The sequence below is a fragment of the Orcinus orca genome, chromosome 15 (genome assembly GCF_937001465.1).
Source record: "Orcinus orca chromosome 15, mOrcOrc1.1, whole genome shotgun sequence".
NCBI lineage: Eukaryota > Metazoa > Chordata > Mammalia > Artiodactyla > Delphinidae > Orcinus > Orcinus orca.
In genome coordinates, this window is record NC_064573.1 from 49,445,211 (window position 1) to 49,465,733 (window position 20,523).

The 20,523-nt window shown below is 47.5% G+C and overlaps 1 protein-coding gene across 4 annotated transcripts in view; it reads right to left on the reverse strand.

Moving 5' to 3' along the window:
• Positions 1-962: 962 nt before the first annotated feature.
• The window catches only part of LAMA3 (laminin subunit alpha 3), a 242,767-nt gene continuing 223,206 nt past the window's right edge, over positions 963-20,523 (reverse strand). Inside the window, exons 67-75 of one of the 4 annotated variants that reach the window (XM_004273749.4) lie at positions 19,767-19,920; positions 15,502-15,671; positions 11,382-11,565; positions 9,027-9,167; positions 6,489-6,648; positions 6,243-6,373; positions 4,268-4,361; positions 2,903-3,022; positions 963-1,909 (exon numbers count right to left, since the gene is read on the reverse strand). In XM_004273749.4, coding sequence (XP_004273797.1) covers positions 1,764-1,909; positions 2,903-3,022; positions 4,268-4,361; positions 6,243-6,373; positions 6,489-6,648; positions 9,027-9,167; positions 11,382-11,565; positions 15,502-15,671; positions 19,767-19,920 — 1,300 coding nt within the window. In that variant the 3' untranslated portion in view covers positions 963-1,763. Of the gene's footprint in view, positions 1,910-2,902; positions 3,023-4,267; positions 4,362-6,242; positions 6,374-6,488; positions 6,649-9,026; positions 9,168-11,381; positions 11,566-15,501; positions 15,672-19,766; positions 19,921-20,523 lie in introns of those variants that run through there. The other 3 variants (XM_033435312.2, XM_004273750.4, XR_004485306.2) reach the window with 3 other exon arrangements.

Consider the following 20,523-nt stretch of genomic DNA (forward strand, 5'->3'; position numbering starts at 1 on the left):
TAGGCCTCTCACCCCAAGGTCAGCCCAATTTGTGATAGGCTGTGAGCCAGGAGGAAGACAATAGCGATGATTCTTATATGCACTTCACAGTTTACACATATTTCCCTTGAGGGTCCAGGTGAGGAGCTGTAGCATTCCTTTCAGAGAGCAAACATTTACAATCTGAGAAGAGCCACGCTGAGGGCTCTGGGTCTCAAACTCCATCTGTGACACCCTCTGCTGCTTTCTGGTGGCTGGGATTATATTCAGCAAATGCAGATGGACAGCTGTTCTTTCAGCTACCATAAAATGGAGGGAAGAGCAGTGGTATTAATGAAGACTTAACTGCCCCTTCAAAATGAATCTGGGAAGTACTAATGAATAACTTTGTAGATTCACTTAAGTCAACACCAGGAACCCAGAAGCGAGAATCAGCCATTTAGTGTAGACCTGCCAAAGGCAGGTGAAATGGATGTGCCTCACGCAGACTCAGGGTCTGGATGGTCATCACCTGGTTGAATTTTCATTTGAAAATCAATGTTTTTGGAAAGCACATGACTTAAGGTCATGAAATTCAGCCTCTGACCCAGCATAGCATCCCTACAGCCCACCAGCCAGCCTCTGTTGAATACCCCCTGCGATGGGGACCGTGCTACCTCTCCAGGAGAACGGTTCATGTTTGCATAGGTATGGCAGGTAGAAAGCATGCCCACGGGACGGCAGTGTGAGGGCCATAAAAGAGCACTGGCTTGAAGGGAACATGCCTCAGTTTCAGAGGCGGAGGGCAGGTAGCTGTAAGGATACCACATAGGATTACTATATCCAAATTTTAGAATTGTTTTAGTCCTGATGAGCAAATACTATGCAGGAGATACAGAAGTGCTTGCATAGCCTTCTTTGCTAGTGAGAGTGGTGCTGGGTAATAATATTGGTCTAGTACATGGTTCATTATTTTGTAGATAAAACTAGATTCCTACTTCCCATTGACTTCTGTTAGCCTCTCATGCAAAGCTTTAATTATAGTATATACAGTACATTCATCTCAGCTCCTCTACTAGACAGTTTTTGCCCTCAAGGAATTGATAATCATAATCTAGACTTGGTTGGCAGCAGACTGTACGTGGGAAGCCAAGTGGAGTTACAGGTTCATTTATTCAGTTTGTTACTTACTATTTTATGAACAGTATGTGTCTCCCCGATTGGAGTGCATATTCCTCGACTGTAGATCCAACACTGAGCACACACAGTACCTCACCAGCATGTGCTTGGTGATTATTTGTAGAAAACTGCGTTGTACGTGGCACATTGAACAGGTGCTGAAGAATTAATACAATTAAAAATGACCAGCAAGCCAATCGTTTTATGTTAATAAAACATCATAATTTGAAGAGTACACTGCATTTATTTAACCCCATAAATTATAACATCTTAACACATGTAAAATTTTTGTATTTTTAAAGTGCTTTGAAAGATATTTATTTTTTTTAACAAGTGGAAAACAGTGTTCTTTAAAAGACATCAAACTTTTAGTGGAAAGTGATATTACCAGAAGCATGTAAGGATTTGTTCATCCTCTTCAAGAAATGGGATTTTTATGTAAAATAGATATGTAGCACTGAATGCCAAAATGATGGGTATGTGTGGTTGGAATTAAAAATGAGATTTGCTAATAAACCCATCGGGATGGTGTCTTAAGTCAGAACGACCTTGAGAGGGGAGAGGGAGGGGTGTTGGGTAATCAGTGCTTCCGGAGGTGAACTTCCCTGCCTTGTGATGGGTTTGAGTTAGTGGTCAGGACAGCCATTCAGACTGACGGTCCCCCGAACTTCTGCAGCTTCAGTGACAGGGACAGGAATGTGGTTGACTTGAATATTCTTCAGGCAGCCAAAAAAGGATCTCCACACGGGAAGCTTCAGGGTTTTCAAATTAGCTGAAAGACAAAAGGAGAGGCATTCGATGGCTCACTCATACTGTCAAGTGGACGCACTCCGTTAAGAAACAGTCTTCTTAGAGCTAAAGGGACCCAGGCTCTCAGTCCACCCAGTCCTCTCCTGCTTTAAGCAGGCACCCAGCACAGCCCCTGCTGTGAAAGCACAAGGCTACTCTGCACATCCTTCAGAGAAGGAGATTCCACAGCCCAAATCAATAGATAATGACTCTGAACTCTAGTGCTTTTCATGGGTCATGGAAGACCTATAAAATTAACCACCAGACCATTTGGAGGCACATAAATCAATGAAGGCTGACAAGGCTCTTTCCAGGCAAAATTCCAGTCTTGAACTTGACTCTGATTCACCTGACTCTGATCACCCTGCCTGATTCCCCCATTCTGGCTCCACACAGCTTAATAAGTCACCATAACTAAGTGCCTGGAGGGGGGAGACCAGTTTCTCAGGCCCTTTTCTGATTCTTTATGATATCAGGCTTCTAGGTTCATGCAGGCTCTTAGGAGAGGCTTATAAATTATAGGCTTGGGGGGCTTCCCTGGTGGCGCAGTGGTTGAGAGTCTGCCTGCCGATTCAGGGGACACGGGTTCGTGCCCCGGTCCGGGAAGATCCCACATGCTGCGGAGCGGCTGGGCCCGTGGGCCATGTCCGCTGAGCCTGTGCATCCGGAGCCTGTGCTCCGCAACGGGAGAGGCCACAACATTGAGAGGCCCGCGTACCACAAAAAAAAAAAAAATTATAGGCTTGGGACAAGTGGAAGCAGCAGCCACGTGGCCTGGGCTGCTGGGAAACGTTCTGTTGCTGGCAGTCCGGTTTCCCCACAAGCTGGAGAAAGAGTCTCACTGTCTACACGGTCCAGCCAACAGCTGCCCCTGCTGATATCCCAACGAATGTGATGCCCCCAACCACGGGTTACGATGGAGATGTTAAGAGTTGACGTGGGACAACATGGGTGTAGAAGTCAGCACAGGAGTTACCTGGGACACCTCCAATGTGCAGATGCTCCTGCGTGCGGGCAGTGGGGACGGGGTGCCGTCCAGCGGTGGAACTACGGTCTGCGTCCAGTTTCAGGTGCAGGATGTGCTGTTTTATGGTGACTGCAGGGAAGGAAAGCAGGTCAGGTCTATCACCTGAGAGCCCTGCCCACTGTATAATGTCTACACCGGGCATCATCATCGGCTTCTTTCTCACTCACTCCCGTTGGACCTGAGGGAGCACGGCTCGCAGGAATTCCATCAACCTAAGCACAAATTCAACTAATTTCTCCCCACCAGGTGCTGTTGAGGTGCTTCCACGTATATTACAGAATTTAATCCTTAACATGAATCTGTGAGGAAGAGATCATCACTCTCGTTTCTCAGATAAGAGACTGTGACCCTCCATCATTGAGGAGCTTGGCAACATGGCTTGGTTATAAATTAAACAAGCTGGGATTCAAGCCCTGGGTTCCTGTCTCCAGAGGCCAGTGCTTATTTCACGTGATCTCTGGTTCTTTCCAAGAAGACACTGACTGACTGCTGAAAACAGACTCCAAAGACATTGGCTTTTGACCCTCCCAAATAAAACTCCTCCAGCGTCAACAATCTTAACCAACTGCAATGCAGTTAGCTTTCAAATTAGCCAAGAGGCAGCTACTTTTAACAAAAGATATTTTAGCCAATACAGGTTAATATATCTCCAAACTTGTATGCTCAAGTTATTCCTAAAATAGCAGATTCGACTTGAGAGTTTATGCCTGCTCCCCGTCAAGTGGTTTGTCTAAATCCTTGGCATTAGTATTAAATGTTGTTGAAAAAAATAACCCAACAATGAACTTTACCTATACTAAGAGCAAACATTTACTGAGCACTTAGGACGTGCTGGACACTGCTAAGCACTTCACACACATTATCCCATTAATTTTCACAACCTTGGGAGGTGTATACTATTTTTACCTCCGTTGTACAGATGAGAAAACTGAAGATAAAGAGAAATTAAGTAGCTTGCCCAAGGTCTCACAGGGCTGGAACTGAGACCTGACCTCTGTTCTCTTTGACTTCAGAGGCAAAATCTCAATCACAGTGTTATGCTACCTTGAAAACAAACATAGCTTATCAGTTTGCTGGGTTCCACACCGCCCCCCCCCAAAAAAAAACTCAGTGTGTTATGGAGAACTGGAGCCGTGAATTACATAAATACGACTGGAGTTGAGAATAGACATGTTCCCAGCACCTTAACCTGGTGGGCTGACCCTGGTCAGACGCTAATGGATGGATGAACTGAGGGAGCGTTTGGGATGTTCGAGTCCAGATGGAAAGGGAGACTGTTTCAGTCTGTGAACAATAGGCTACTGGACGTCATACCTGTCACCGAGTGCCACTGTCCATCACACAGAGATTGCTTTGGTGTGACCGATGTCAGGATCCCACCTGCCTCGCTGCCCACAGAGGCCGTGACCTGGAACACACATGCATTTTCCTATTTCCTTCAGAAAGGCAGGTGGGGCCCACTTCCTGCCATCTTTCCTTCCCAGCCCTTGCACCCTGACCGCCCAGGAGCACTTGAAACATGGGTACACCCTCCCGCACCAGGTGACCATAGAGGGACAAAGGCTTTGCAGGAATCTCTCTGTTGCACCCCTTTCCAGGCAAGTGAGCTGCAAACCCAGGGCCTGGCCTGAAGTTACTGCCAAAGGTAAGGAGCCTTTCCCACTGACTCCCTACCCCGGTCCCATCAGGCCTGACTCAAAGGTTACCGGTTAGCACCGAAGATCTGCCTTAGTGATTAGCATGTGACAGTAGCTCTGTTTAGGAGGACGTGTACAATTTGGAAGGCAAAAACGTTGGCTGAGGCCTATACCCGGCTGCAAGGGGCAGCCAATTATAATAATTCCACGAACGCAGGACTTAAAGAGGGGTCTCGTCCAAGGAATTCAGCACGCTAACTGACTGAGTTTGCACTGGGCACGTGTCAGGGGTCAGGCACTCAACGTGCTGTTGTGCAGAATCCCGCATTCCCACTCTGGGCCAGGATTCTCCAGGGGCTGAATCAAGGTCAATGAAACGAGAGGGCTAAAATCAGCCTGTTGATAAGTAATTTACATCTAATTTGCATGTAAGCAGACAGTGCAGCCTTTTCTCGGGCAATTTTCAAGCTAAGCAGTGTCACAGCTGTTAGGAAGGTTATCAGGTCTTGATTTCGTGTTGGGGGGAGTATTTCCTATCCAGAAGCTCTCACCAAAGATGCTCCCCAACCCCTCCCCTGAAAAGCCAGCTTTGTCTGAACCACCGTTAAGCATAGTTCCTTGCTTCTTGGGCCCGCAAGAGGCCTGCTCAGACTTAAAGCTGTAACTTAACTAAAAAGTGTCCAAGAGTTCTGACTACTGTATTTTATTCTGAGAGTCTTCCCTCACATTCAGTAAACTGGAAGGATAAAGGTAAAAGAAAATGCTATATTATCAATCTTTGCTTTAAGGCCTTAACTAAGAGAGGCTTCCTGGAAGGATTTGGTTTGAAAGAGATTGTTTTGCAAAGGAAAGAGATTAAACGTGGGTGGTGAACATAAGATATTGAGTAGGCCTGTGAGCAATGGGAAAGATGGAGCAGCAAAAGCACATGGCTGAAGAAGGAAGCCATGAAAAGCTAAAGGAAGGCTGGGTGGAGACCCTGTGGCCGGCTTGGCTGCAGAGACCAGAAGGGCTTGGTGAGCTGTGTAGAGAGGATAAAGGGAATCTGAAACTGACCCAGCGGATGTGGGGCATGGGCAAGGGTGTGACATGGTGTAGATGGCTGGTGAGAAAATCCATCCCATGAACTCTGGTGCTGCCCTTATAAATAAAAGTAGAGGTGTAACAAGGGTGAAGGGGAGGTGAGAAAAATGAACATTTACTGATAAATGTTCATATAAACTAAAATAAATAAAAGTAGAGGTGTGACAGGGGTGAAGGGGAGGTGAGAAAAATGAACATTTACTGAGTATATGGCAGCTTCTCCTCTCTTGACAAAAGCCCTTAAATATAAGCATCATTCTCCACATTTTAAAGATAAAGAAATTGAGTCAGAGAGGTTAGGTAACTTCCCAAGGGCTCTATAACTAAGTGGTGGAGCCGGAATTCAGCCCAGCTTGTTTGAATTTGCCCAATTTAAAAGATGAAGAACAGAAAACATGATGACCAAATTACTTAAGGAAAAGGGTAAGTTAGCCCTGAAGTCAGGCCTCTTAAATACAAGATTGGATTCCACTCTCTACCGTAACTCCACCTACCATGGTCTCCAGAAGTGGAACCTGGTTCTAATATAAATTCACACACCCTTCCCATGTCATCCGACAGCTACACACCTTTCCTGCCTCCATATAAACAGATAAGTGCTCCCCGGGTTGACTTCCGACGTGAATTAGAATTCCAGTGATACTTCTCGGGCGCATGCTGAAAACAAGCTTAAATTCTGGCCCCAAAAGCACGGAGTTGGCTTTCAAAACAAAAATAAACAAATAATAGTTTAAACATCATAATTCCAAAAAAAGGATAAGAGTTCTTCAGAATCAGAGCTCTAAAGATATAAAGCCTTCCAAACTGCTCCTTACCTAGGATGACATGACCTCCTTCTTGAGAAAAATAGATGCCTTTCTCCAAAGAGCCATCCAAGCAGGGAGACACCCCAAAGCTTGCAGAAGCGGTGTCCAGGGGTTTCAAATCCAACTGAAAGTTCCTCAGGCATCCCACAAAGCTGTTTTGGGGGAGGGTCTGCAACGAAGCAGAAGAGAAAGCAAACCGTATTACCCACAACTCCCAGAAATCCATGCGCAGCGAAGGTTAAGGGCAGGGGCAGTTGTCCAAAAGAGGAGGAAGGAGGGGGATTCATCCATCCTGCTTCCAAGAGTCAGGTGGGCCTGACTGGCTGCATTTTGGCTCCCTCCACAGTGCCAAAAAACCCAGATACCAGGTGTTTGGTGGGTGGTCGAAGTTTGAATGTACCACCAAACCAAGGGCAGGGGCAGTGGAGATGGCAACCTAGCGTGGAAACAAGAATACAGAGGGTGACTTGACCCTGGGCCACAGTCAGAGCTGCAACAGGGGAAATTGCCACCTTGCTGTTCACAGATCTCACCGTCTCTTTGCAGGTACAAAATACTTCTTAGGGTTTCATGAGCCCGTGTGATAGCTTAATGCAGGGCGGCCGGCTGAAAAACGAGACCAAAACATTCCTAAAATAATGAAGGGTAAGAAAGCTCCCTACACTGTTGGGCCCAGTGCACCATCAACAAATCACGAATGCCACAGGGTCAAGATCAGACACAGGGTGCGGGATCAGGGGGCTTGCGTGGAGCCCCCACGGCTGCCGAAAGCTGGCCTGAAACAAGGGCTCCTCACCTGCGGCTCAGGGACGAGCTTCTGGGGTTCTCTGACCCCTTAAATTATATACCAGATATCTGTGTATTTTCCTGGAGAAAGGGGCCATAACTTTCATGAAATTCTCAAAAAAGTTAATAAAATCACTGAATAAAATCCCTCTACTCTCTTCTGGAGTAAATGCCTTTAGGACTCTGGAATCCTACACGACGGATGCAAGACATGGTAATTTTAAGGGAATCTAGTGGTATTATAGGTGCATGTGGTGTCAGTGTCAACAACAAAGTACTGATAGGGGCCCCTAAGAAATGTTAGTTTCTTCAGATTTGCCATCATGTATAACAAAGAGTCTGTATCTGACACCACGCTCAGGCTCTCCAGTTCAGGCCATAACCTAACACGGAATCACCAAAGACTGGCTGCAGGTTTTGGTATTTGGAGGCAGCCACTGGCTGATTGGATGTTGCCTGCCCTTTGAAAGGATATGAAGGAGGGTATTCGGTGGTTTGCACCCTCAGGTTGAAGGAAGGCTGCGAATAGGACCTTGCTGGTAAAGGATGTTGGGTGCTACTGATTGTCTCAGATTTTAGGATGTTGAGTGTGATTTACCCAAGTCAAAAGAGCACCCAGGGCTTCCCTGGTGGCACAGTGGTTGAGAGTCTGCCTGCCAATGCAGGGGACGCGGGTTCGTGCCCCGGTCCGGGAAGATCCCACATGCTGCGGAGCGGCTGGGCCCATGAGCCATGGCCGCTGAGGCTGCGCGTCCGGAGCCTGTGCTCCGCAACGGGAGAGGCCAGAGCAGTGAGAGGCCCGCATACCGCAAAAAAAAAAAGAGCACCCAAATTGTGCCCCGAATCACTACCCCATCCTGTGATTTCTCTGAGAGGGAAAAAGGTACAGAGGTTGCAGAAAAGCAAACATTGAGTATCCTCTTTAGCAATTATTAATATGTTATACGTTATATATGTATTAAATACCATAATACATATACTATATTATGTTATATATTATTTATGATACATATATAAAAGTTATTACATACAACAAAGTAAAACAGTACTTTGACTTGCTGGGGCTTTGGCCCAAACCACAGTGCGAAACTCAAGTGGGCCAGGCTGAGTCCTGTGGAGATACCAAGGTCAAGGCCACGTTAGCCTGACCGCCTAGACTCCACGCTGGCAGAAGTGACCTGCTTAGATTACGTCCATTTCTGGCCTAGATTTGAGTCTCGGCCCTTCCCCCCAGCTGCTAGCACACATCACACCAGAATGGGACCAGCGGAGTGGGAAGGGGCAGGAGGGGCTCAGCGCCTGGCAGCACATTTGGAGGAGAACAGTTCCTGGGCCGGAGCTGTTGACGGGCCATCTTCACTTTGTGTGCAAAAAAGGCAGATCTGGGAGAAGAGTGACAGGCGGGTTCAGCCACCCCAAGTAATCAGGGGCAGTGAGCCCTCTGGCCACGTGGAGAAGACAGGGGGAGGGCACCCACAGAACGCCACCCTGGGGCCCCGGTGCCATCGGAGCCTTTGAACCTGAAAAATCCTGGTACGCACCCCTCCTTCTTGGGGACAGACAGACTTGTGACTTTCTCCTTAGCCCAAATTTTCCCCAAGTTTGGTTCTTGAGATAATTTTATTTCAGTCACCAAATAACATTAAAATACAGATTCAGTTATTAAAATAAAGTATTTTGATATCCTTGAATATATGGTATAATTATAAAGTTTATAGGGTGACTTGTTCTTATCTGTGGCTCTGAAGCATAACTATTTACCTTTGGTTTCCCTGAAGGAGACGATCCCAGGTAAACTGGTGCTCTGAGGCTGACGGTGGAATTTCCGGGCAAACTTCCCTCCCGGGCCCTCAGACCATCCACAACCAAGCGCCCCCTTTCTCCATCTTGCCCAAATGCCACCTTAAGGATAAAGAAAGTACGTTAATCGTATTCTTACCTTTGACAACTGGCATTGTAGTTTATTAGTGGTCACAGGAAATTTTTTTTTAAAGTTTTTCTGTCCCTTCAAGTAGCTTTGAAAAATCAGAGTTTTCACCACAGTATCATCATCATCATTTTGTGAGATTATGTCAGATATTAAACAGAGTGAGCTTAAAACATGAACTAAAAAAAGATTTCTCAAAAGTAAACAAAAATATAGGTGACTGGAAACTTATACAAAAGATAAATAACTGAAGAACCAAAGGATCATAAATAAACACACATCCATGCAACAGAGAGGAAGGAAGAGAGTGTGCAGAGCTGAGACGGGAGAAAGCCACATGCTCCTCTGAGCAGGGGTCCTGGAGCAAGGGGCCAATGGCTACTCCTTTCCCAACAAGAGGATCAAGTGTTTTAAACTCTTTGCTAAAAGTCAGGATCCCTGGGCTCTGGTGTGGACTCTGCCACCTCATGGCTACGAGACTATTCACAAATGACTCCCCAGTGTAGATGCCCAGCTGTGACCTCTGGCCTCTACTATCTACTGACACCTGGGCTTAAAGGTCTGATGAGCAGCTCAACCGCAGGATGTTGACAACAGAGTTCCCACTCTTGCCTAGCAACACCTACCTCCTGCCCATCTTCTCCCTCTCAGCAAAGCTTCCACTATTGACCCAATCACTGGTCCAAAATCACAGGACTTGATGTTGACTCCTCTCTCTCCATCAGCCAAACCTCTTGGCTCTGCCTTTAGAACACATCCTGGGTGGTCTACTCTCTCCCCCTCTACCTCAGCCTCTTGAACCAAAGGCAATAGCATCCATCTGGTCTACTTACTTCTATTTTTACTCCCTTTTAGACACTTTAGCTAAAGAGGGTTTTGAAAATATCAATCTGTTTGTGTAGTGCTTTTTTTAGTTTTAGACTCTCTAAAAGCTTCAGAGAGACTCAGAATAAAATCCCAAATTCTCACCTTGGCCTTCAATGCTTAAATGACCTGGGCCTGCACCTCACTCTTTTTTAAAATTAATTAATTAATTAATTTTTGGCTGCGTTGGGTCTTCGTTGCTGTGCATGGGCTTTCTCTAGTTGTGGCGAGCGGGGGCTACTCTTCGTTGCGGTGCGCTGGCTTCTCATTGTGGTGGCTTCTCTTGTTGTGGAGCACAGGCTCTAGGCGTACGAGCTTCAGTAGTTGTGGCTCACGGGCTCTAGAGCACAGGCTCCGTAGTTGTGGCGCACGGGCTTAGTTGCTCCGCGGCATGTGGGATCTTCCTGGACAAGGGCTCGAACCCGTGTCCCCTGCATTGGCAGGTGGATTCTTAACCACTGAGCCAGCAGGGAAGTCCCCCTGCCTCACTCTTGAATCCCACTTCTTATCCTTTCTGTTCTGTTCATTCAGCTAACTCCTAACTTAGGGTCTTTGTACTTGCTGTTCCCTCTGCCTGGAAATCCTTCCTATAACTTTATATGATTGATTGTCATCTCTTGGAGGAGGCCTTCTTTTACTGTCCTATTTGAAACAGTCTCCCTACTCGGCCACTTCCTTACCTTGCTTTAGTGTTTTCTCAAAGCAGTAGCTGACATTATATTGGGGATTTTTTTGTTTATGTGCTCCAGGATGGCAGCTTATTACATATTTGTTGAATGACTGAGTGAGTGTAAGTTGTCAAGTCACTTAAGTTTTCTGAGTTCCAATTCCCTCGTCAGAAAACAAAAATACATAGGTCCCTTCTTGCCTTAAACTGTATTTCTTTAACCCTGGGATGCCTTCAGGCAAGAGCTGAGATGCTAGGGATGTGGGTGATGACACCTGGGCTGGCTACAGAGAAGGCATTCCAGACTCACAGGGGGCCTGGAGACTGGAAACTGTCCTGAAGGAGAGAAATGGTCCAGGGAGCAAAGGGTGGGAATAGGCAAGGGGAGTGGTGCAGCCCAGGGAGGTGCATGGGGGGTTGGGGGCGGCGGGTAAAGAAGCAGGGAGGAAAGCCCGTCTCGGCATGTAGGATGACATCCACACATGGCGCGTTCAGGAGTCTCTGGGGCTGAGGCACTGGGGCGCTCAGTGCCTCTGACCACATGAGCTCTCCCAGTACTTGTGCCCTCTTGCCGGGAAGAACGCTGAGACTCCCGTCTTCAGCTATTCAGCAGTGAACTTGGCCCCAGCGGAGGCTCTAGGGCAGCCCCAGCTCTCACCGTGTGCCACTTCCCGTCACTGCACTTCTCTTTGCTTTTGAGCTTCAGTTGTTTCCCTCCTGCCCCCAGTGCAAAGACCAGGCGTCCTTTCGAAAGATAAAGAGCCATAAAGGAGTTCTTAGTGCCTGTGTAAAACACGAGCCCTCTGGACGCCGTTGTCTGCAAGTCCACGGCAAACTGTGACCTGTGGGGAAAAGAAAGCAGAAGGCGAAGAAGGAAAATAAGAGGCTTTTAGTGTTTCTTCAGATCTCCATAGCTGGGAGAGACAGTGAGGAACAAAACCCTACAACCTCCTTATTTAAATGAATAAACTAAGGTACCTCTTGATTAAACGACCGTCTCTCTGGGAAGTTTTAAAAGCCATTGTATTTCAGCTGCTAAAAGTTTTGTTGTATAATTTCCTTACCGTATTGGGAAATAAGAGGAAGTTTTATGACAAACTCAGCTAGTGGCGTTAAGTCCCAGCACATGGCAAGAAGGAAGATGCCTTACTTTAAAAAAAAAATCTACATTTTAGAAAGTTATGGTAAAATATACCAAACATAAAGTTTACCATCTTAACCATTTTTAAGAGTACAGTTCAGTAGTGTTAAGTACCTTCACATTGCTGTGCAGCCAATCTCCGGAACTCTTTTCATCTTGCAAAACTGAAACTCTCTACACATTAACAACTCTGCCTTCTGTCCTCCCCTCAGCGCCTGGTAACCACCACCCTGCTCTCTGCCTCTATCAATTTGGATATTCTAGGCGCTTCCTAGAAGTGGAATCACACAGTTTCTGTCTTTTTTGCAACTGGCTTATTTCACCGAGCAGCCTCGATTGTTAAACCCAGTGAATACGCTTTCTACTTTGTACACATGCAGGGAGAGGAAGGCTGTGAGGAGAAGTCGGGGGACAACCTGAATAACAAGGATTTGATTTAAGCATCAGGTAAGCGTTTTCTTCCCGTAAGACACATTTAACACAGTGGCACAGGAGTCCAGATCCACCTTCTCCCGCCTACCCTTAACATTTCTCGGACCTTAATACCTCATCTATGGTGGAACAGGAATTACGCAAGCATCATGCAGTAAAAGCAGAGAGTGAAAGTTAATATTCCTTTGCATGACGGTTACATATCATAGGTACGTGTGGCTAAGCAAGCTTTGCTTTCTATGCAAACTCACATCCATCCAACCATCCATCCATTTATTCGTTCATTCAGCAAATATGTAATGAGTGGGTCGTATGTACAAGGCACCATGGTGGGCACTGGGAACGCAGCGATGGATGGTTCATTCTTTGAGTGGTTTGTGGTGTGCGGGTGCCCTGAGGGGGTGCCTAAAAGTGTACTGGGAAAAGGTAATGGGAGATATGGGTGTCAATAGGCTATCATCAGGGACTTCCCTGGTGGTCCAGTGGTTAAGACTCTGCGCTACCACTGCAGGGGGCAGGGGTTCCATCCCTGGTTGGGGAACTAAGTTTCCGCGTGCCACGTGGCGCAGCCAAAAAAAGAAAAAAAAAAAGGCTGTCCTCACCCATTCCTCGTGGTCCATGTCCAAGTGCACACCAGACGGAGGGCAGGTACGGGGTCTACCCTGCTTAAAGCTGTATCCCCAGTGCATGACACACAGGAGGCCCTCAGGAAAGAGTTACTGAATTGAATTAAATGGCAAGTGGAAGATGCGGAGGCAGAATCAGGAAGTGGAAGAAATAATTACACCGTTACATCTCTTTGCTTTTTAATACTGCGAGGCTGAGCAAACACGGACGTGCACTTTCATTCTACAGATATGCAAGTTTCCTTGAGGGTATAGTTCTTCAAAAGGCAAAGGAAATCTATATTTGTGAAATTAAACCAAGCCGACGGTGACACGGCTCAGTATTTCTCTTGGTGTAGCTGTGTATTAGTGCGGAGGTTTGGAATACGAGGGTTAGCCAATCTAAGGAGGATGGTAGAACTTGCTACAGAATGAAAGTACTTTACATGTGTGGGCTTGGTTATTAGACTTGACATTTGCTTTCCAGAATTATTTCTTAAAGCAATTTTCTTTCAGAAAAGACTAACACACACCCAAAAACGACATCAGTAGCTTCAAATCCTGGCATATGACACTGTAGCTATGAGTCTTTATTGCTGGAGGATAGGAGGGAAAGACAGAGAGCAAAGAAGCATTTTTATACATTCACCCAGAGGTTAAAATAGTGGTACAGGGTTTTACGGGAGAGGCCAAAAGTTTCTAGACTAGAAACCAGAATGAGAATAATAGAATAGTCCAAATCTTGCAACATCCTGAAAATATACTCTGATTGCTACAATACCGGGGACTAAAATAATTTTTAAATTATATTTACTAAGGATTATTTTTTTTCTGCTTTCCTTTAAGGATGTTACTTTTTCCATTTATTATATATAATTCAGTGTTGGACAGGAAGATGCTGGGGTCGAATCATCAGAAGAAGCCGGATAACTCACCACAGTGAATGTGCTGAGAGAGAAGATGTAAGAAAGGGGCCACGGAGGGAGGGGGAGGGCAGAGGCAGGGGGGCTGGAGAGTGGGGAGGCCGGGAAGAGGACAGCGTGGGCAGCATCTGCAGGGAGACTGTTATTACGGTCAGCTTGACCAACAGAGCAGAGATGCGGAGTGGAAAAGCCCCGGGAGGGGCTGAGAGGGTCACCGCTTCTGCCATCTGTCTGTCTCCGACTAGCACAGTTTTGGCAAATCGGGGATCCCCAGAATTTCCACGGGTCTACTGGAGATGCCAGCAGCTGGCCGAGGGTCTCCTTTAGAACTCGGCCCCTCCCCTTTCCAGGCTTCACACCTGCCTGTGAATATGCACTTGCTTACTGAGTGCACCTCCAAGGGCCAGCTCATTACAAGCAACGACCTCTCCTCCCTGCAAGGGAAACATTACCAACCCCACCTAACTGATGAGAAAATTGAGGTTCGAAGAGGTGTGGCAATTTGCAAAAACATGCGAGACAGGCATAATTATGCCAAGCTTATGGAGAGGAAGCTGAGGCTTAGAAAAGTTGAACAGCAGCCCGCGGTGGCCGTGGAGCTGCCACTCAGAGTTCCCTTCAGGAGACCCCGCTGCAGGGGCATGGCGGCCTGGCAGCCCGCAACTGCCATGCTCTCAGAACCGCAGTGGCACACAGGTGACCCCCGCCAAGCACCGAGCTCAGCGGCAGAACTAGAGCCGGGCCGTCGTGCCCAACACTGGACTCTTCTACAGGGTGATCTTCGCTTGTGAGGCCCACCGGCCTGCCTGACTCCCTTGGAGCTTCCCTGCTGTCTGAGGCTCGTCCCACCCACGCCTGCCTTTCCCTCTCCTTTCACAGGCCCCAGGCCTGTGTCTCAGCTGAAGGCTCTCCTTGCCAGCTCCTGCTCTCCCCCTTTTATTCTGCACAGGAATAACAACTCCTTTGCACGTCTGATCCCATCTTGACCTCTGCATCCCAGGACCTGAACTGGCCTGTGGCCTGAGGTCACGCAGCCAGCAAGTGGCTGAGTGGGTGGATTGAAAGCCAAGGTCTTAAAGCCAGGCCTTTTGGACCCCTGGGCCATTCTGCCTCTGTAGAGAAGTCGTAAAGCAATTTTGGGCACCTTTTTATTTATGTCTCCTTCGAATCACATGAAAATGACAAGCCTTGTTTTCCTACTTTTTTTTTTCTGACAGAATTACTATCTCTGCTTATTCCCTCCTCCCCAAAAGAGACGCAACTTGTTAGCACAAAAAATCCAAATGTATTCTCTAAAAATGATGGATCTGACACCAAGTCTTTCTAAAAGAATGATTTTCCTCTAACTGTAGAATGCGGGAGAAGGTGATTTAGCATAGCAACAAATAGCACCTTTGGAAAGTAATAGCCTTATTTTTAGAACACCGTCAATTCTAAACCAGAGCCGAGCTGATTGTTTCAGCCTCTGAGCAGCACGTGTCACGTGTGCCTCCCAGTTGCTGGGAGGAAGCAGGCTCGGGCCCCCAGGCTGTGTGTCTCAGGTAGGCCAGCACCTCTTTTCGCAAACGTGGTAGTGCCCCCTTCATTGGTGACAGGTGCCTGCTGTCGTGCCGGCTAGCCTGCCCTAGGGTAGAATCAGATTCTGAGTTGGCTTGGGGCAGGAAAATGAAATGATACCTGGGTTTCAGCAACTCCTGGGGAAGCATGAATAGCAGGTGGCTGGTGGGACTGTCCCCAAACCTGAGGGCTCCGTGGCTGGCCTGGGCCTCTGGAAGCGGTGGGCAAGACTGGGTATCTCCCCTCACCTTCAAGCTCCTTGGGGAGGCGGCTGGCGTGTCACACCATGGCTGTGTGGGAGAGAAACAAAAAAAATCAGGACAGCTGATTATCAGAGGCAAGAGTTGGAAAATGCCCATCTTGCTAAGTGCCTTGCTCAGTTTTGACTTGTGATCCTAAGAGCTGAATTCAATAGAGATGAATTCATCCTTGGGGAGGATGCATGTTATTCCCATCCTACACAGGTCTGCTATACATGGGACCAGTGGATACCCAGAGCACCTCACCTCCATGGAGCTTCAGAAGAACCACAGTGTCCCTCAGGAAGGCCAGCAGGTGGCCAGCAGCACTGAGGCCCACACAGACAGCCAGTGGGCCTGGAGCCGCCAATCTGCCATCTCCCCTCCAGCCCATTCACTTGGGCTTTAGCAGCAGGGCCGTGAAAGAACACAGAGAACAGGAGGGGACCACAGCCTGTCCCCACTTTCCTCAGAGTTGACCCCCACACAGAAGTCTCTCCTGACCTGGACGATGCTTTGAACTTTTTAACAGGAATGAGTTTTAATGCAGAAGAACAAGCATCATAAACATCACATGAGACTAGAAAAGTTGTTGGAAGGAACTGAGACTCTCCAGCCCTTCCCCCTCTTTTCTCTGCTGCAAAGCCCAGACTTTGATGAGGGGTCCACAGTCCCTCCCATGGGCCTCAGGGCTCAGTGGGGCTCTCCATTCCTGGAAGCCAGTGATGGGAATTCTCCCTGCTGGGGATTGGTTCAGGAACGAGCATGTGACACCCTCCTGGCCAATGAGCCTTAAGAGGTGGTCAGGGAGCGGGGCCTCTGAGAAATGTTTCCTTCCAGAGGAGAGAGAAAGCCACAGATCTGTGCTTCCGGTGAGGGAACGCCCTGTCCGTAGCCCAGAACTGTGCGGGATGGAGCCAGGATGGCTGTGGGGAAGCAGAGCCCAGTCCCGCGGGCCAGGCCTGCAGCACACTCATCCTCAAGCTGTCCCTTAATGTGACACTATAGATCCCCACAGAGGGTTAAGCCCTAGCAGCTGAAGGCTTCCTAACAGATTCAGATTCCTTCAGGATCAGGTTCTCCAACCTGACCAGATTCCTGGAGAGGGTGCTCGGGATGCAGACTTAATACGAGTTATCTGCTGAGTGGAGATGTTCCATCACCAGAAAGTTAAGTGAGTTGTTGAAAATCACAGCCAGACCTGGATCCTCCAGGAGCTTCCTGCCGGGGGCTCACACCAGCGGGGCCCACTCCCTCCCTGAAAGATTCTTGTGTGTCAGCAGCAGTAACATCAAGAGGAACAGTCTTCATACACACTCTTGGTACCAACTTTTCCTTAATTCTCTTAACGGCAGCATCACCCTTCAAGGCACCCAGGCCTCACACCTTGGTCATCATGGACACCCTCCTACCTGGCCTCTTGCACGTGCTCTGTTTCCATGTCCTACTGTTCATCTCCGGGACATATTTTGTTTCCACTCCTTCCCTTTCACTCCCAGTCCCTCTACCTGAAAGTCAGGCTGCTGACTGTCTTGCCTGGACCATTCCGGTACTTTGCCAGTTTGACGCCACGTCTGTAGAACTTTCCTAGGCCAAACCATTCCATAGGCTGCTGCCAGTTTATTCGTCTTTAGACATGGCTTAAAGCACTCCTTTCAATGGCTTCACGCTGACTACAGAAAAAATGTCAAAATTACATCAGGCCGTCGGAGGCTTGTCTGATGCGGCTGCAGCATGTGACTCTGAGCTTACCTCCCCCTGAGCAAGTGCCTATGAAGAGCACACTCTTCGGGATTCTGTAGCCCTGAGTTTCAATTCTGACTCTACAGTTTACTTACTGGGTGCTCTCGGGCACATTTTTCTTTTAACCTCTCTGAGACTCAATTTCCTGACGTGTAAAGTTGGCATTCTATTCTGCTCTCACAGGGGTGTGGTGGGAACTGAAAGAGAGAGAGTGAAGGCTTGTGCAGATCAGAGAGAATGCACGCAAAGCATCTATACCTGCGAGTTCCACCACACCCTGCCTCCTGGCTTTGGGCTTCTGCTCACGTAGCAACAACGTTTACTCATCTAAACTCAACCCATGCTCCAGACCCAGTCTATGCATCACCTCCTCCAGAGGAACCCTCCAATCTCTGTAGCAGGAAAATACCTGGCATACCACTCCTGGAGCACGTTTTGTCCCCGTCACTTAGGTTATTAGTGTGTATAATAACGATAACAGCTAATAGTTATGGCATGCCTACCATGTGCCACGCATTTTATATTTATTACCTCAGTGAACCCTCACAACACCGTGAGATATTACTGTTCTATATCCTCCTGTACGCTGCAGGAAACAGACCCACAGGGAGGTTAGATAATCATTCAAGATCACACACGTAGTAAGTGATAAAGCCAGGAAGTCTGACACCAAAATCCGGTACTTAACCACAAAGCTTGGTTGCCTTGTCTCTGCATTGGGCTTTCGGAGGCAAAATTAATGTCTTATTCCACCTAATCTGGGGGCTTGCACGGAACAGGGGCAACATTAAATACAGTGTATTCACTGGGGATCCCCCATCAATAGCCCCGGCCCCACTCTCTCTGCTGAGGCCCCCAGAGACACCTGACAATCTCCTACCAGCTTTCCACCTGGTTGAGGCACCTGTCACTCGATATGCCACAAACTCCACTCATTCTCGTTCCCTCCAAAGGCTTGTCCTTTTCATCTCTTCATAACTGGCTTCTCCATCCATCCAGATGCCTCAGAATTATATTAACTCCCACCTCTCCCTTGCCGCCCACCTTCAATTATTATAAGAGTCTGGTACATTCCATCTTCTATATAGCTTTGAATCCATTCCTTCGCTCCATCTCCACCATCACTGTGCTAATTTAATCTCTCAGTAACTCTCAGCATTACAGGGAAATAAATGAATCTATGACTTCATTCCTGAGGGGGCAGGTCTAAAGGTGTTCTTTTCCTGAGAGTAAAATGACAACCCTTTGGGATTTATGAAATATATTTCTTCTTAAAGCAAAAAAAAAAAATTTCTTTTTATGTACTATCTCTCCATCTCCCCAAATCATTGTGCAGCAGGAGAAATATTGGCAGACAAGCAGCAAGTGATTGATGTTAAGTGAAAAGTGGGTTGAATGGAAGTGCATTGCTCTCGAGAGGGCCTGGGCTTTGGGGTCAGGTCGCCTGGGTTTGAATTCCAACTCTGCCTTCCATCTGTGGGAGCCTGGGCAAACTGCTCACCTTTCTAAGCCACGGCATCCTTTTCTGTGAGATGTGGCTGGTAATAGTACTTCTCCTATACGGTTACGTGCGGATTTAGTAAGAAAATCCACTTAAAGAGCTCAGCGTAGCACCTGGCACACTGGAGGTGTTCAGTGTTATCCATTAATCGCATTAATTGTAACCTCAGATATGGGGAGGTCACACTGTAGACCTCAGGCAGAGCAAGGAACTTTTTTAAGTTCTAACCCTGTGTTCAATGTATGACAAAGCTTCCACTCCTCCAAACAAGGAATTTCCTTTCCTTTCAGCCTCTCTTAGTTCTACACACTAGAATCACCCGGGAGCTTTACAAACTCCTTTACAAACTCCTGCCGCTTGGACCTATCCCGAGAGTTTCTGACTTAATTGAGTGGAATGCAACCCAAGCACTGGGATTGTAAAAGCTCTCCAGGTGTCTCTAATGTGCGGTCAGGGTCAAGCCACACTGGTCTTGGCAAGGCCTGGGGGCGTGTGTGTATCTCGTCATAGGATGCAGGCAGAGGAGTGTCTGTGGGCAGGAGAAGGGTCATGAGCCCTGTATCCCAGAGACAAGCATTGTACTTGCTGGAGACACAGCAGAAGTGTCAAAAGAGCAAGACATCAGCTGCAGACATTGAGAAACCGCAGTCAAGGTTCTATTTGTTCTATGACTGCAAAAATTGTCAAACGTTCAAAATACAAAATAAAAGCTAAAACAAAAACCACTTTGACCTTTTGGTGTCATCCACCTGTTGATGACCCATTATTCCTGGAGGCACTGGGCACCACCGGATCAGGTGACCTACATCCCTCCCTCCCCAACATCTCCGGTGAGGCAGGACTCTCTTACGAGAATCATCTGGAAAGAAGCAAAACCCAGGGTAAGGTTTTTTGATACTCACCTGGTGGATATTGAAAGTCTTGGTTTTGTTAAACCTCGTAGACCCGTGAAGCAACATTAGAAAAGGTGATTCGCTTAAACTGCAGCCTCCCAGGGACACATCTCTCTTGGTGGATTTACTGGCCAAATCTAGGACTTCGGGACTCTCTGATAATCTGGAATGAGGGCAGAAACGAACGCTGACATATCAAGGAAGACGCACGGGCGGGGAGGATTTGTTTCAAAACTATACATTCTTACTGTCCTGATTTCTGGGTAAACTTTCATCTCCTCCCCGAACAGGATATCTAGAGGAAACACTAGGCTCATAGCGGATGAGAATGTGCTGTACCCACCTCTGCCTTCCCTTCAATATCCAGCACCATGCCTCGCCAGCAGAAGGCCTTGGGAAACTTTTATTGCCTTGAACAGCCAGCGTTGCAGCAAAGCCAGAATATTATAGTTCTTTGGAGTGGGAGCCACATAGAAATATGAAAATGAAATATGCAGAGAGGACAAACACAGACACTGAATGACCTAGAATGACGGTGAACAAGAGGAAACCTCAGAAGTGAGTTTGTGGAAGGATTTATCTCACTGCATTTCAGTAGGAAAATCTCACAGGTAAATCTGCTTTATCTGATGATCATTGCTGAGCCCTGATGGCAGCTCACAAGCTCCTAACAGGCTGCCTAAGGTTCATGACCAGTCCTGGGCTCTCCCTCTGCCCAGGGGAGAGTTTTGCTCTTATCTAAAAAGGCCATAATCTGAAAGTAAAT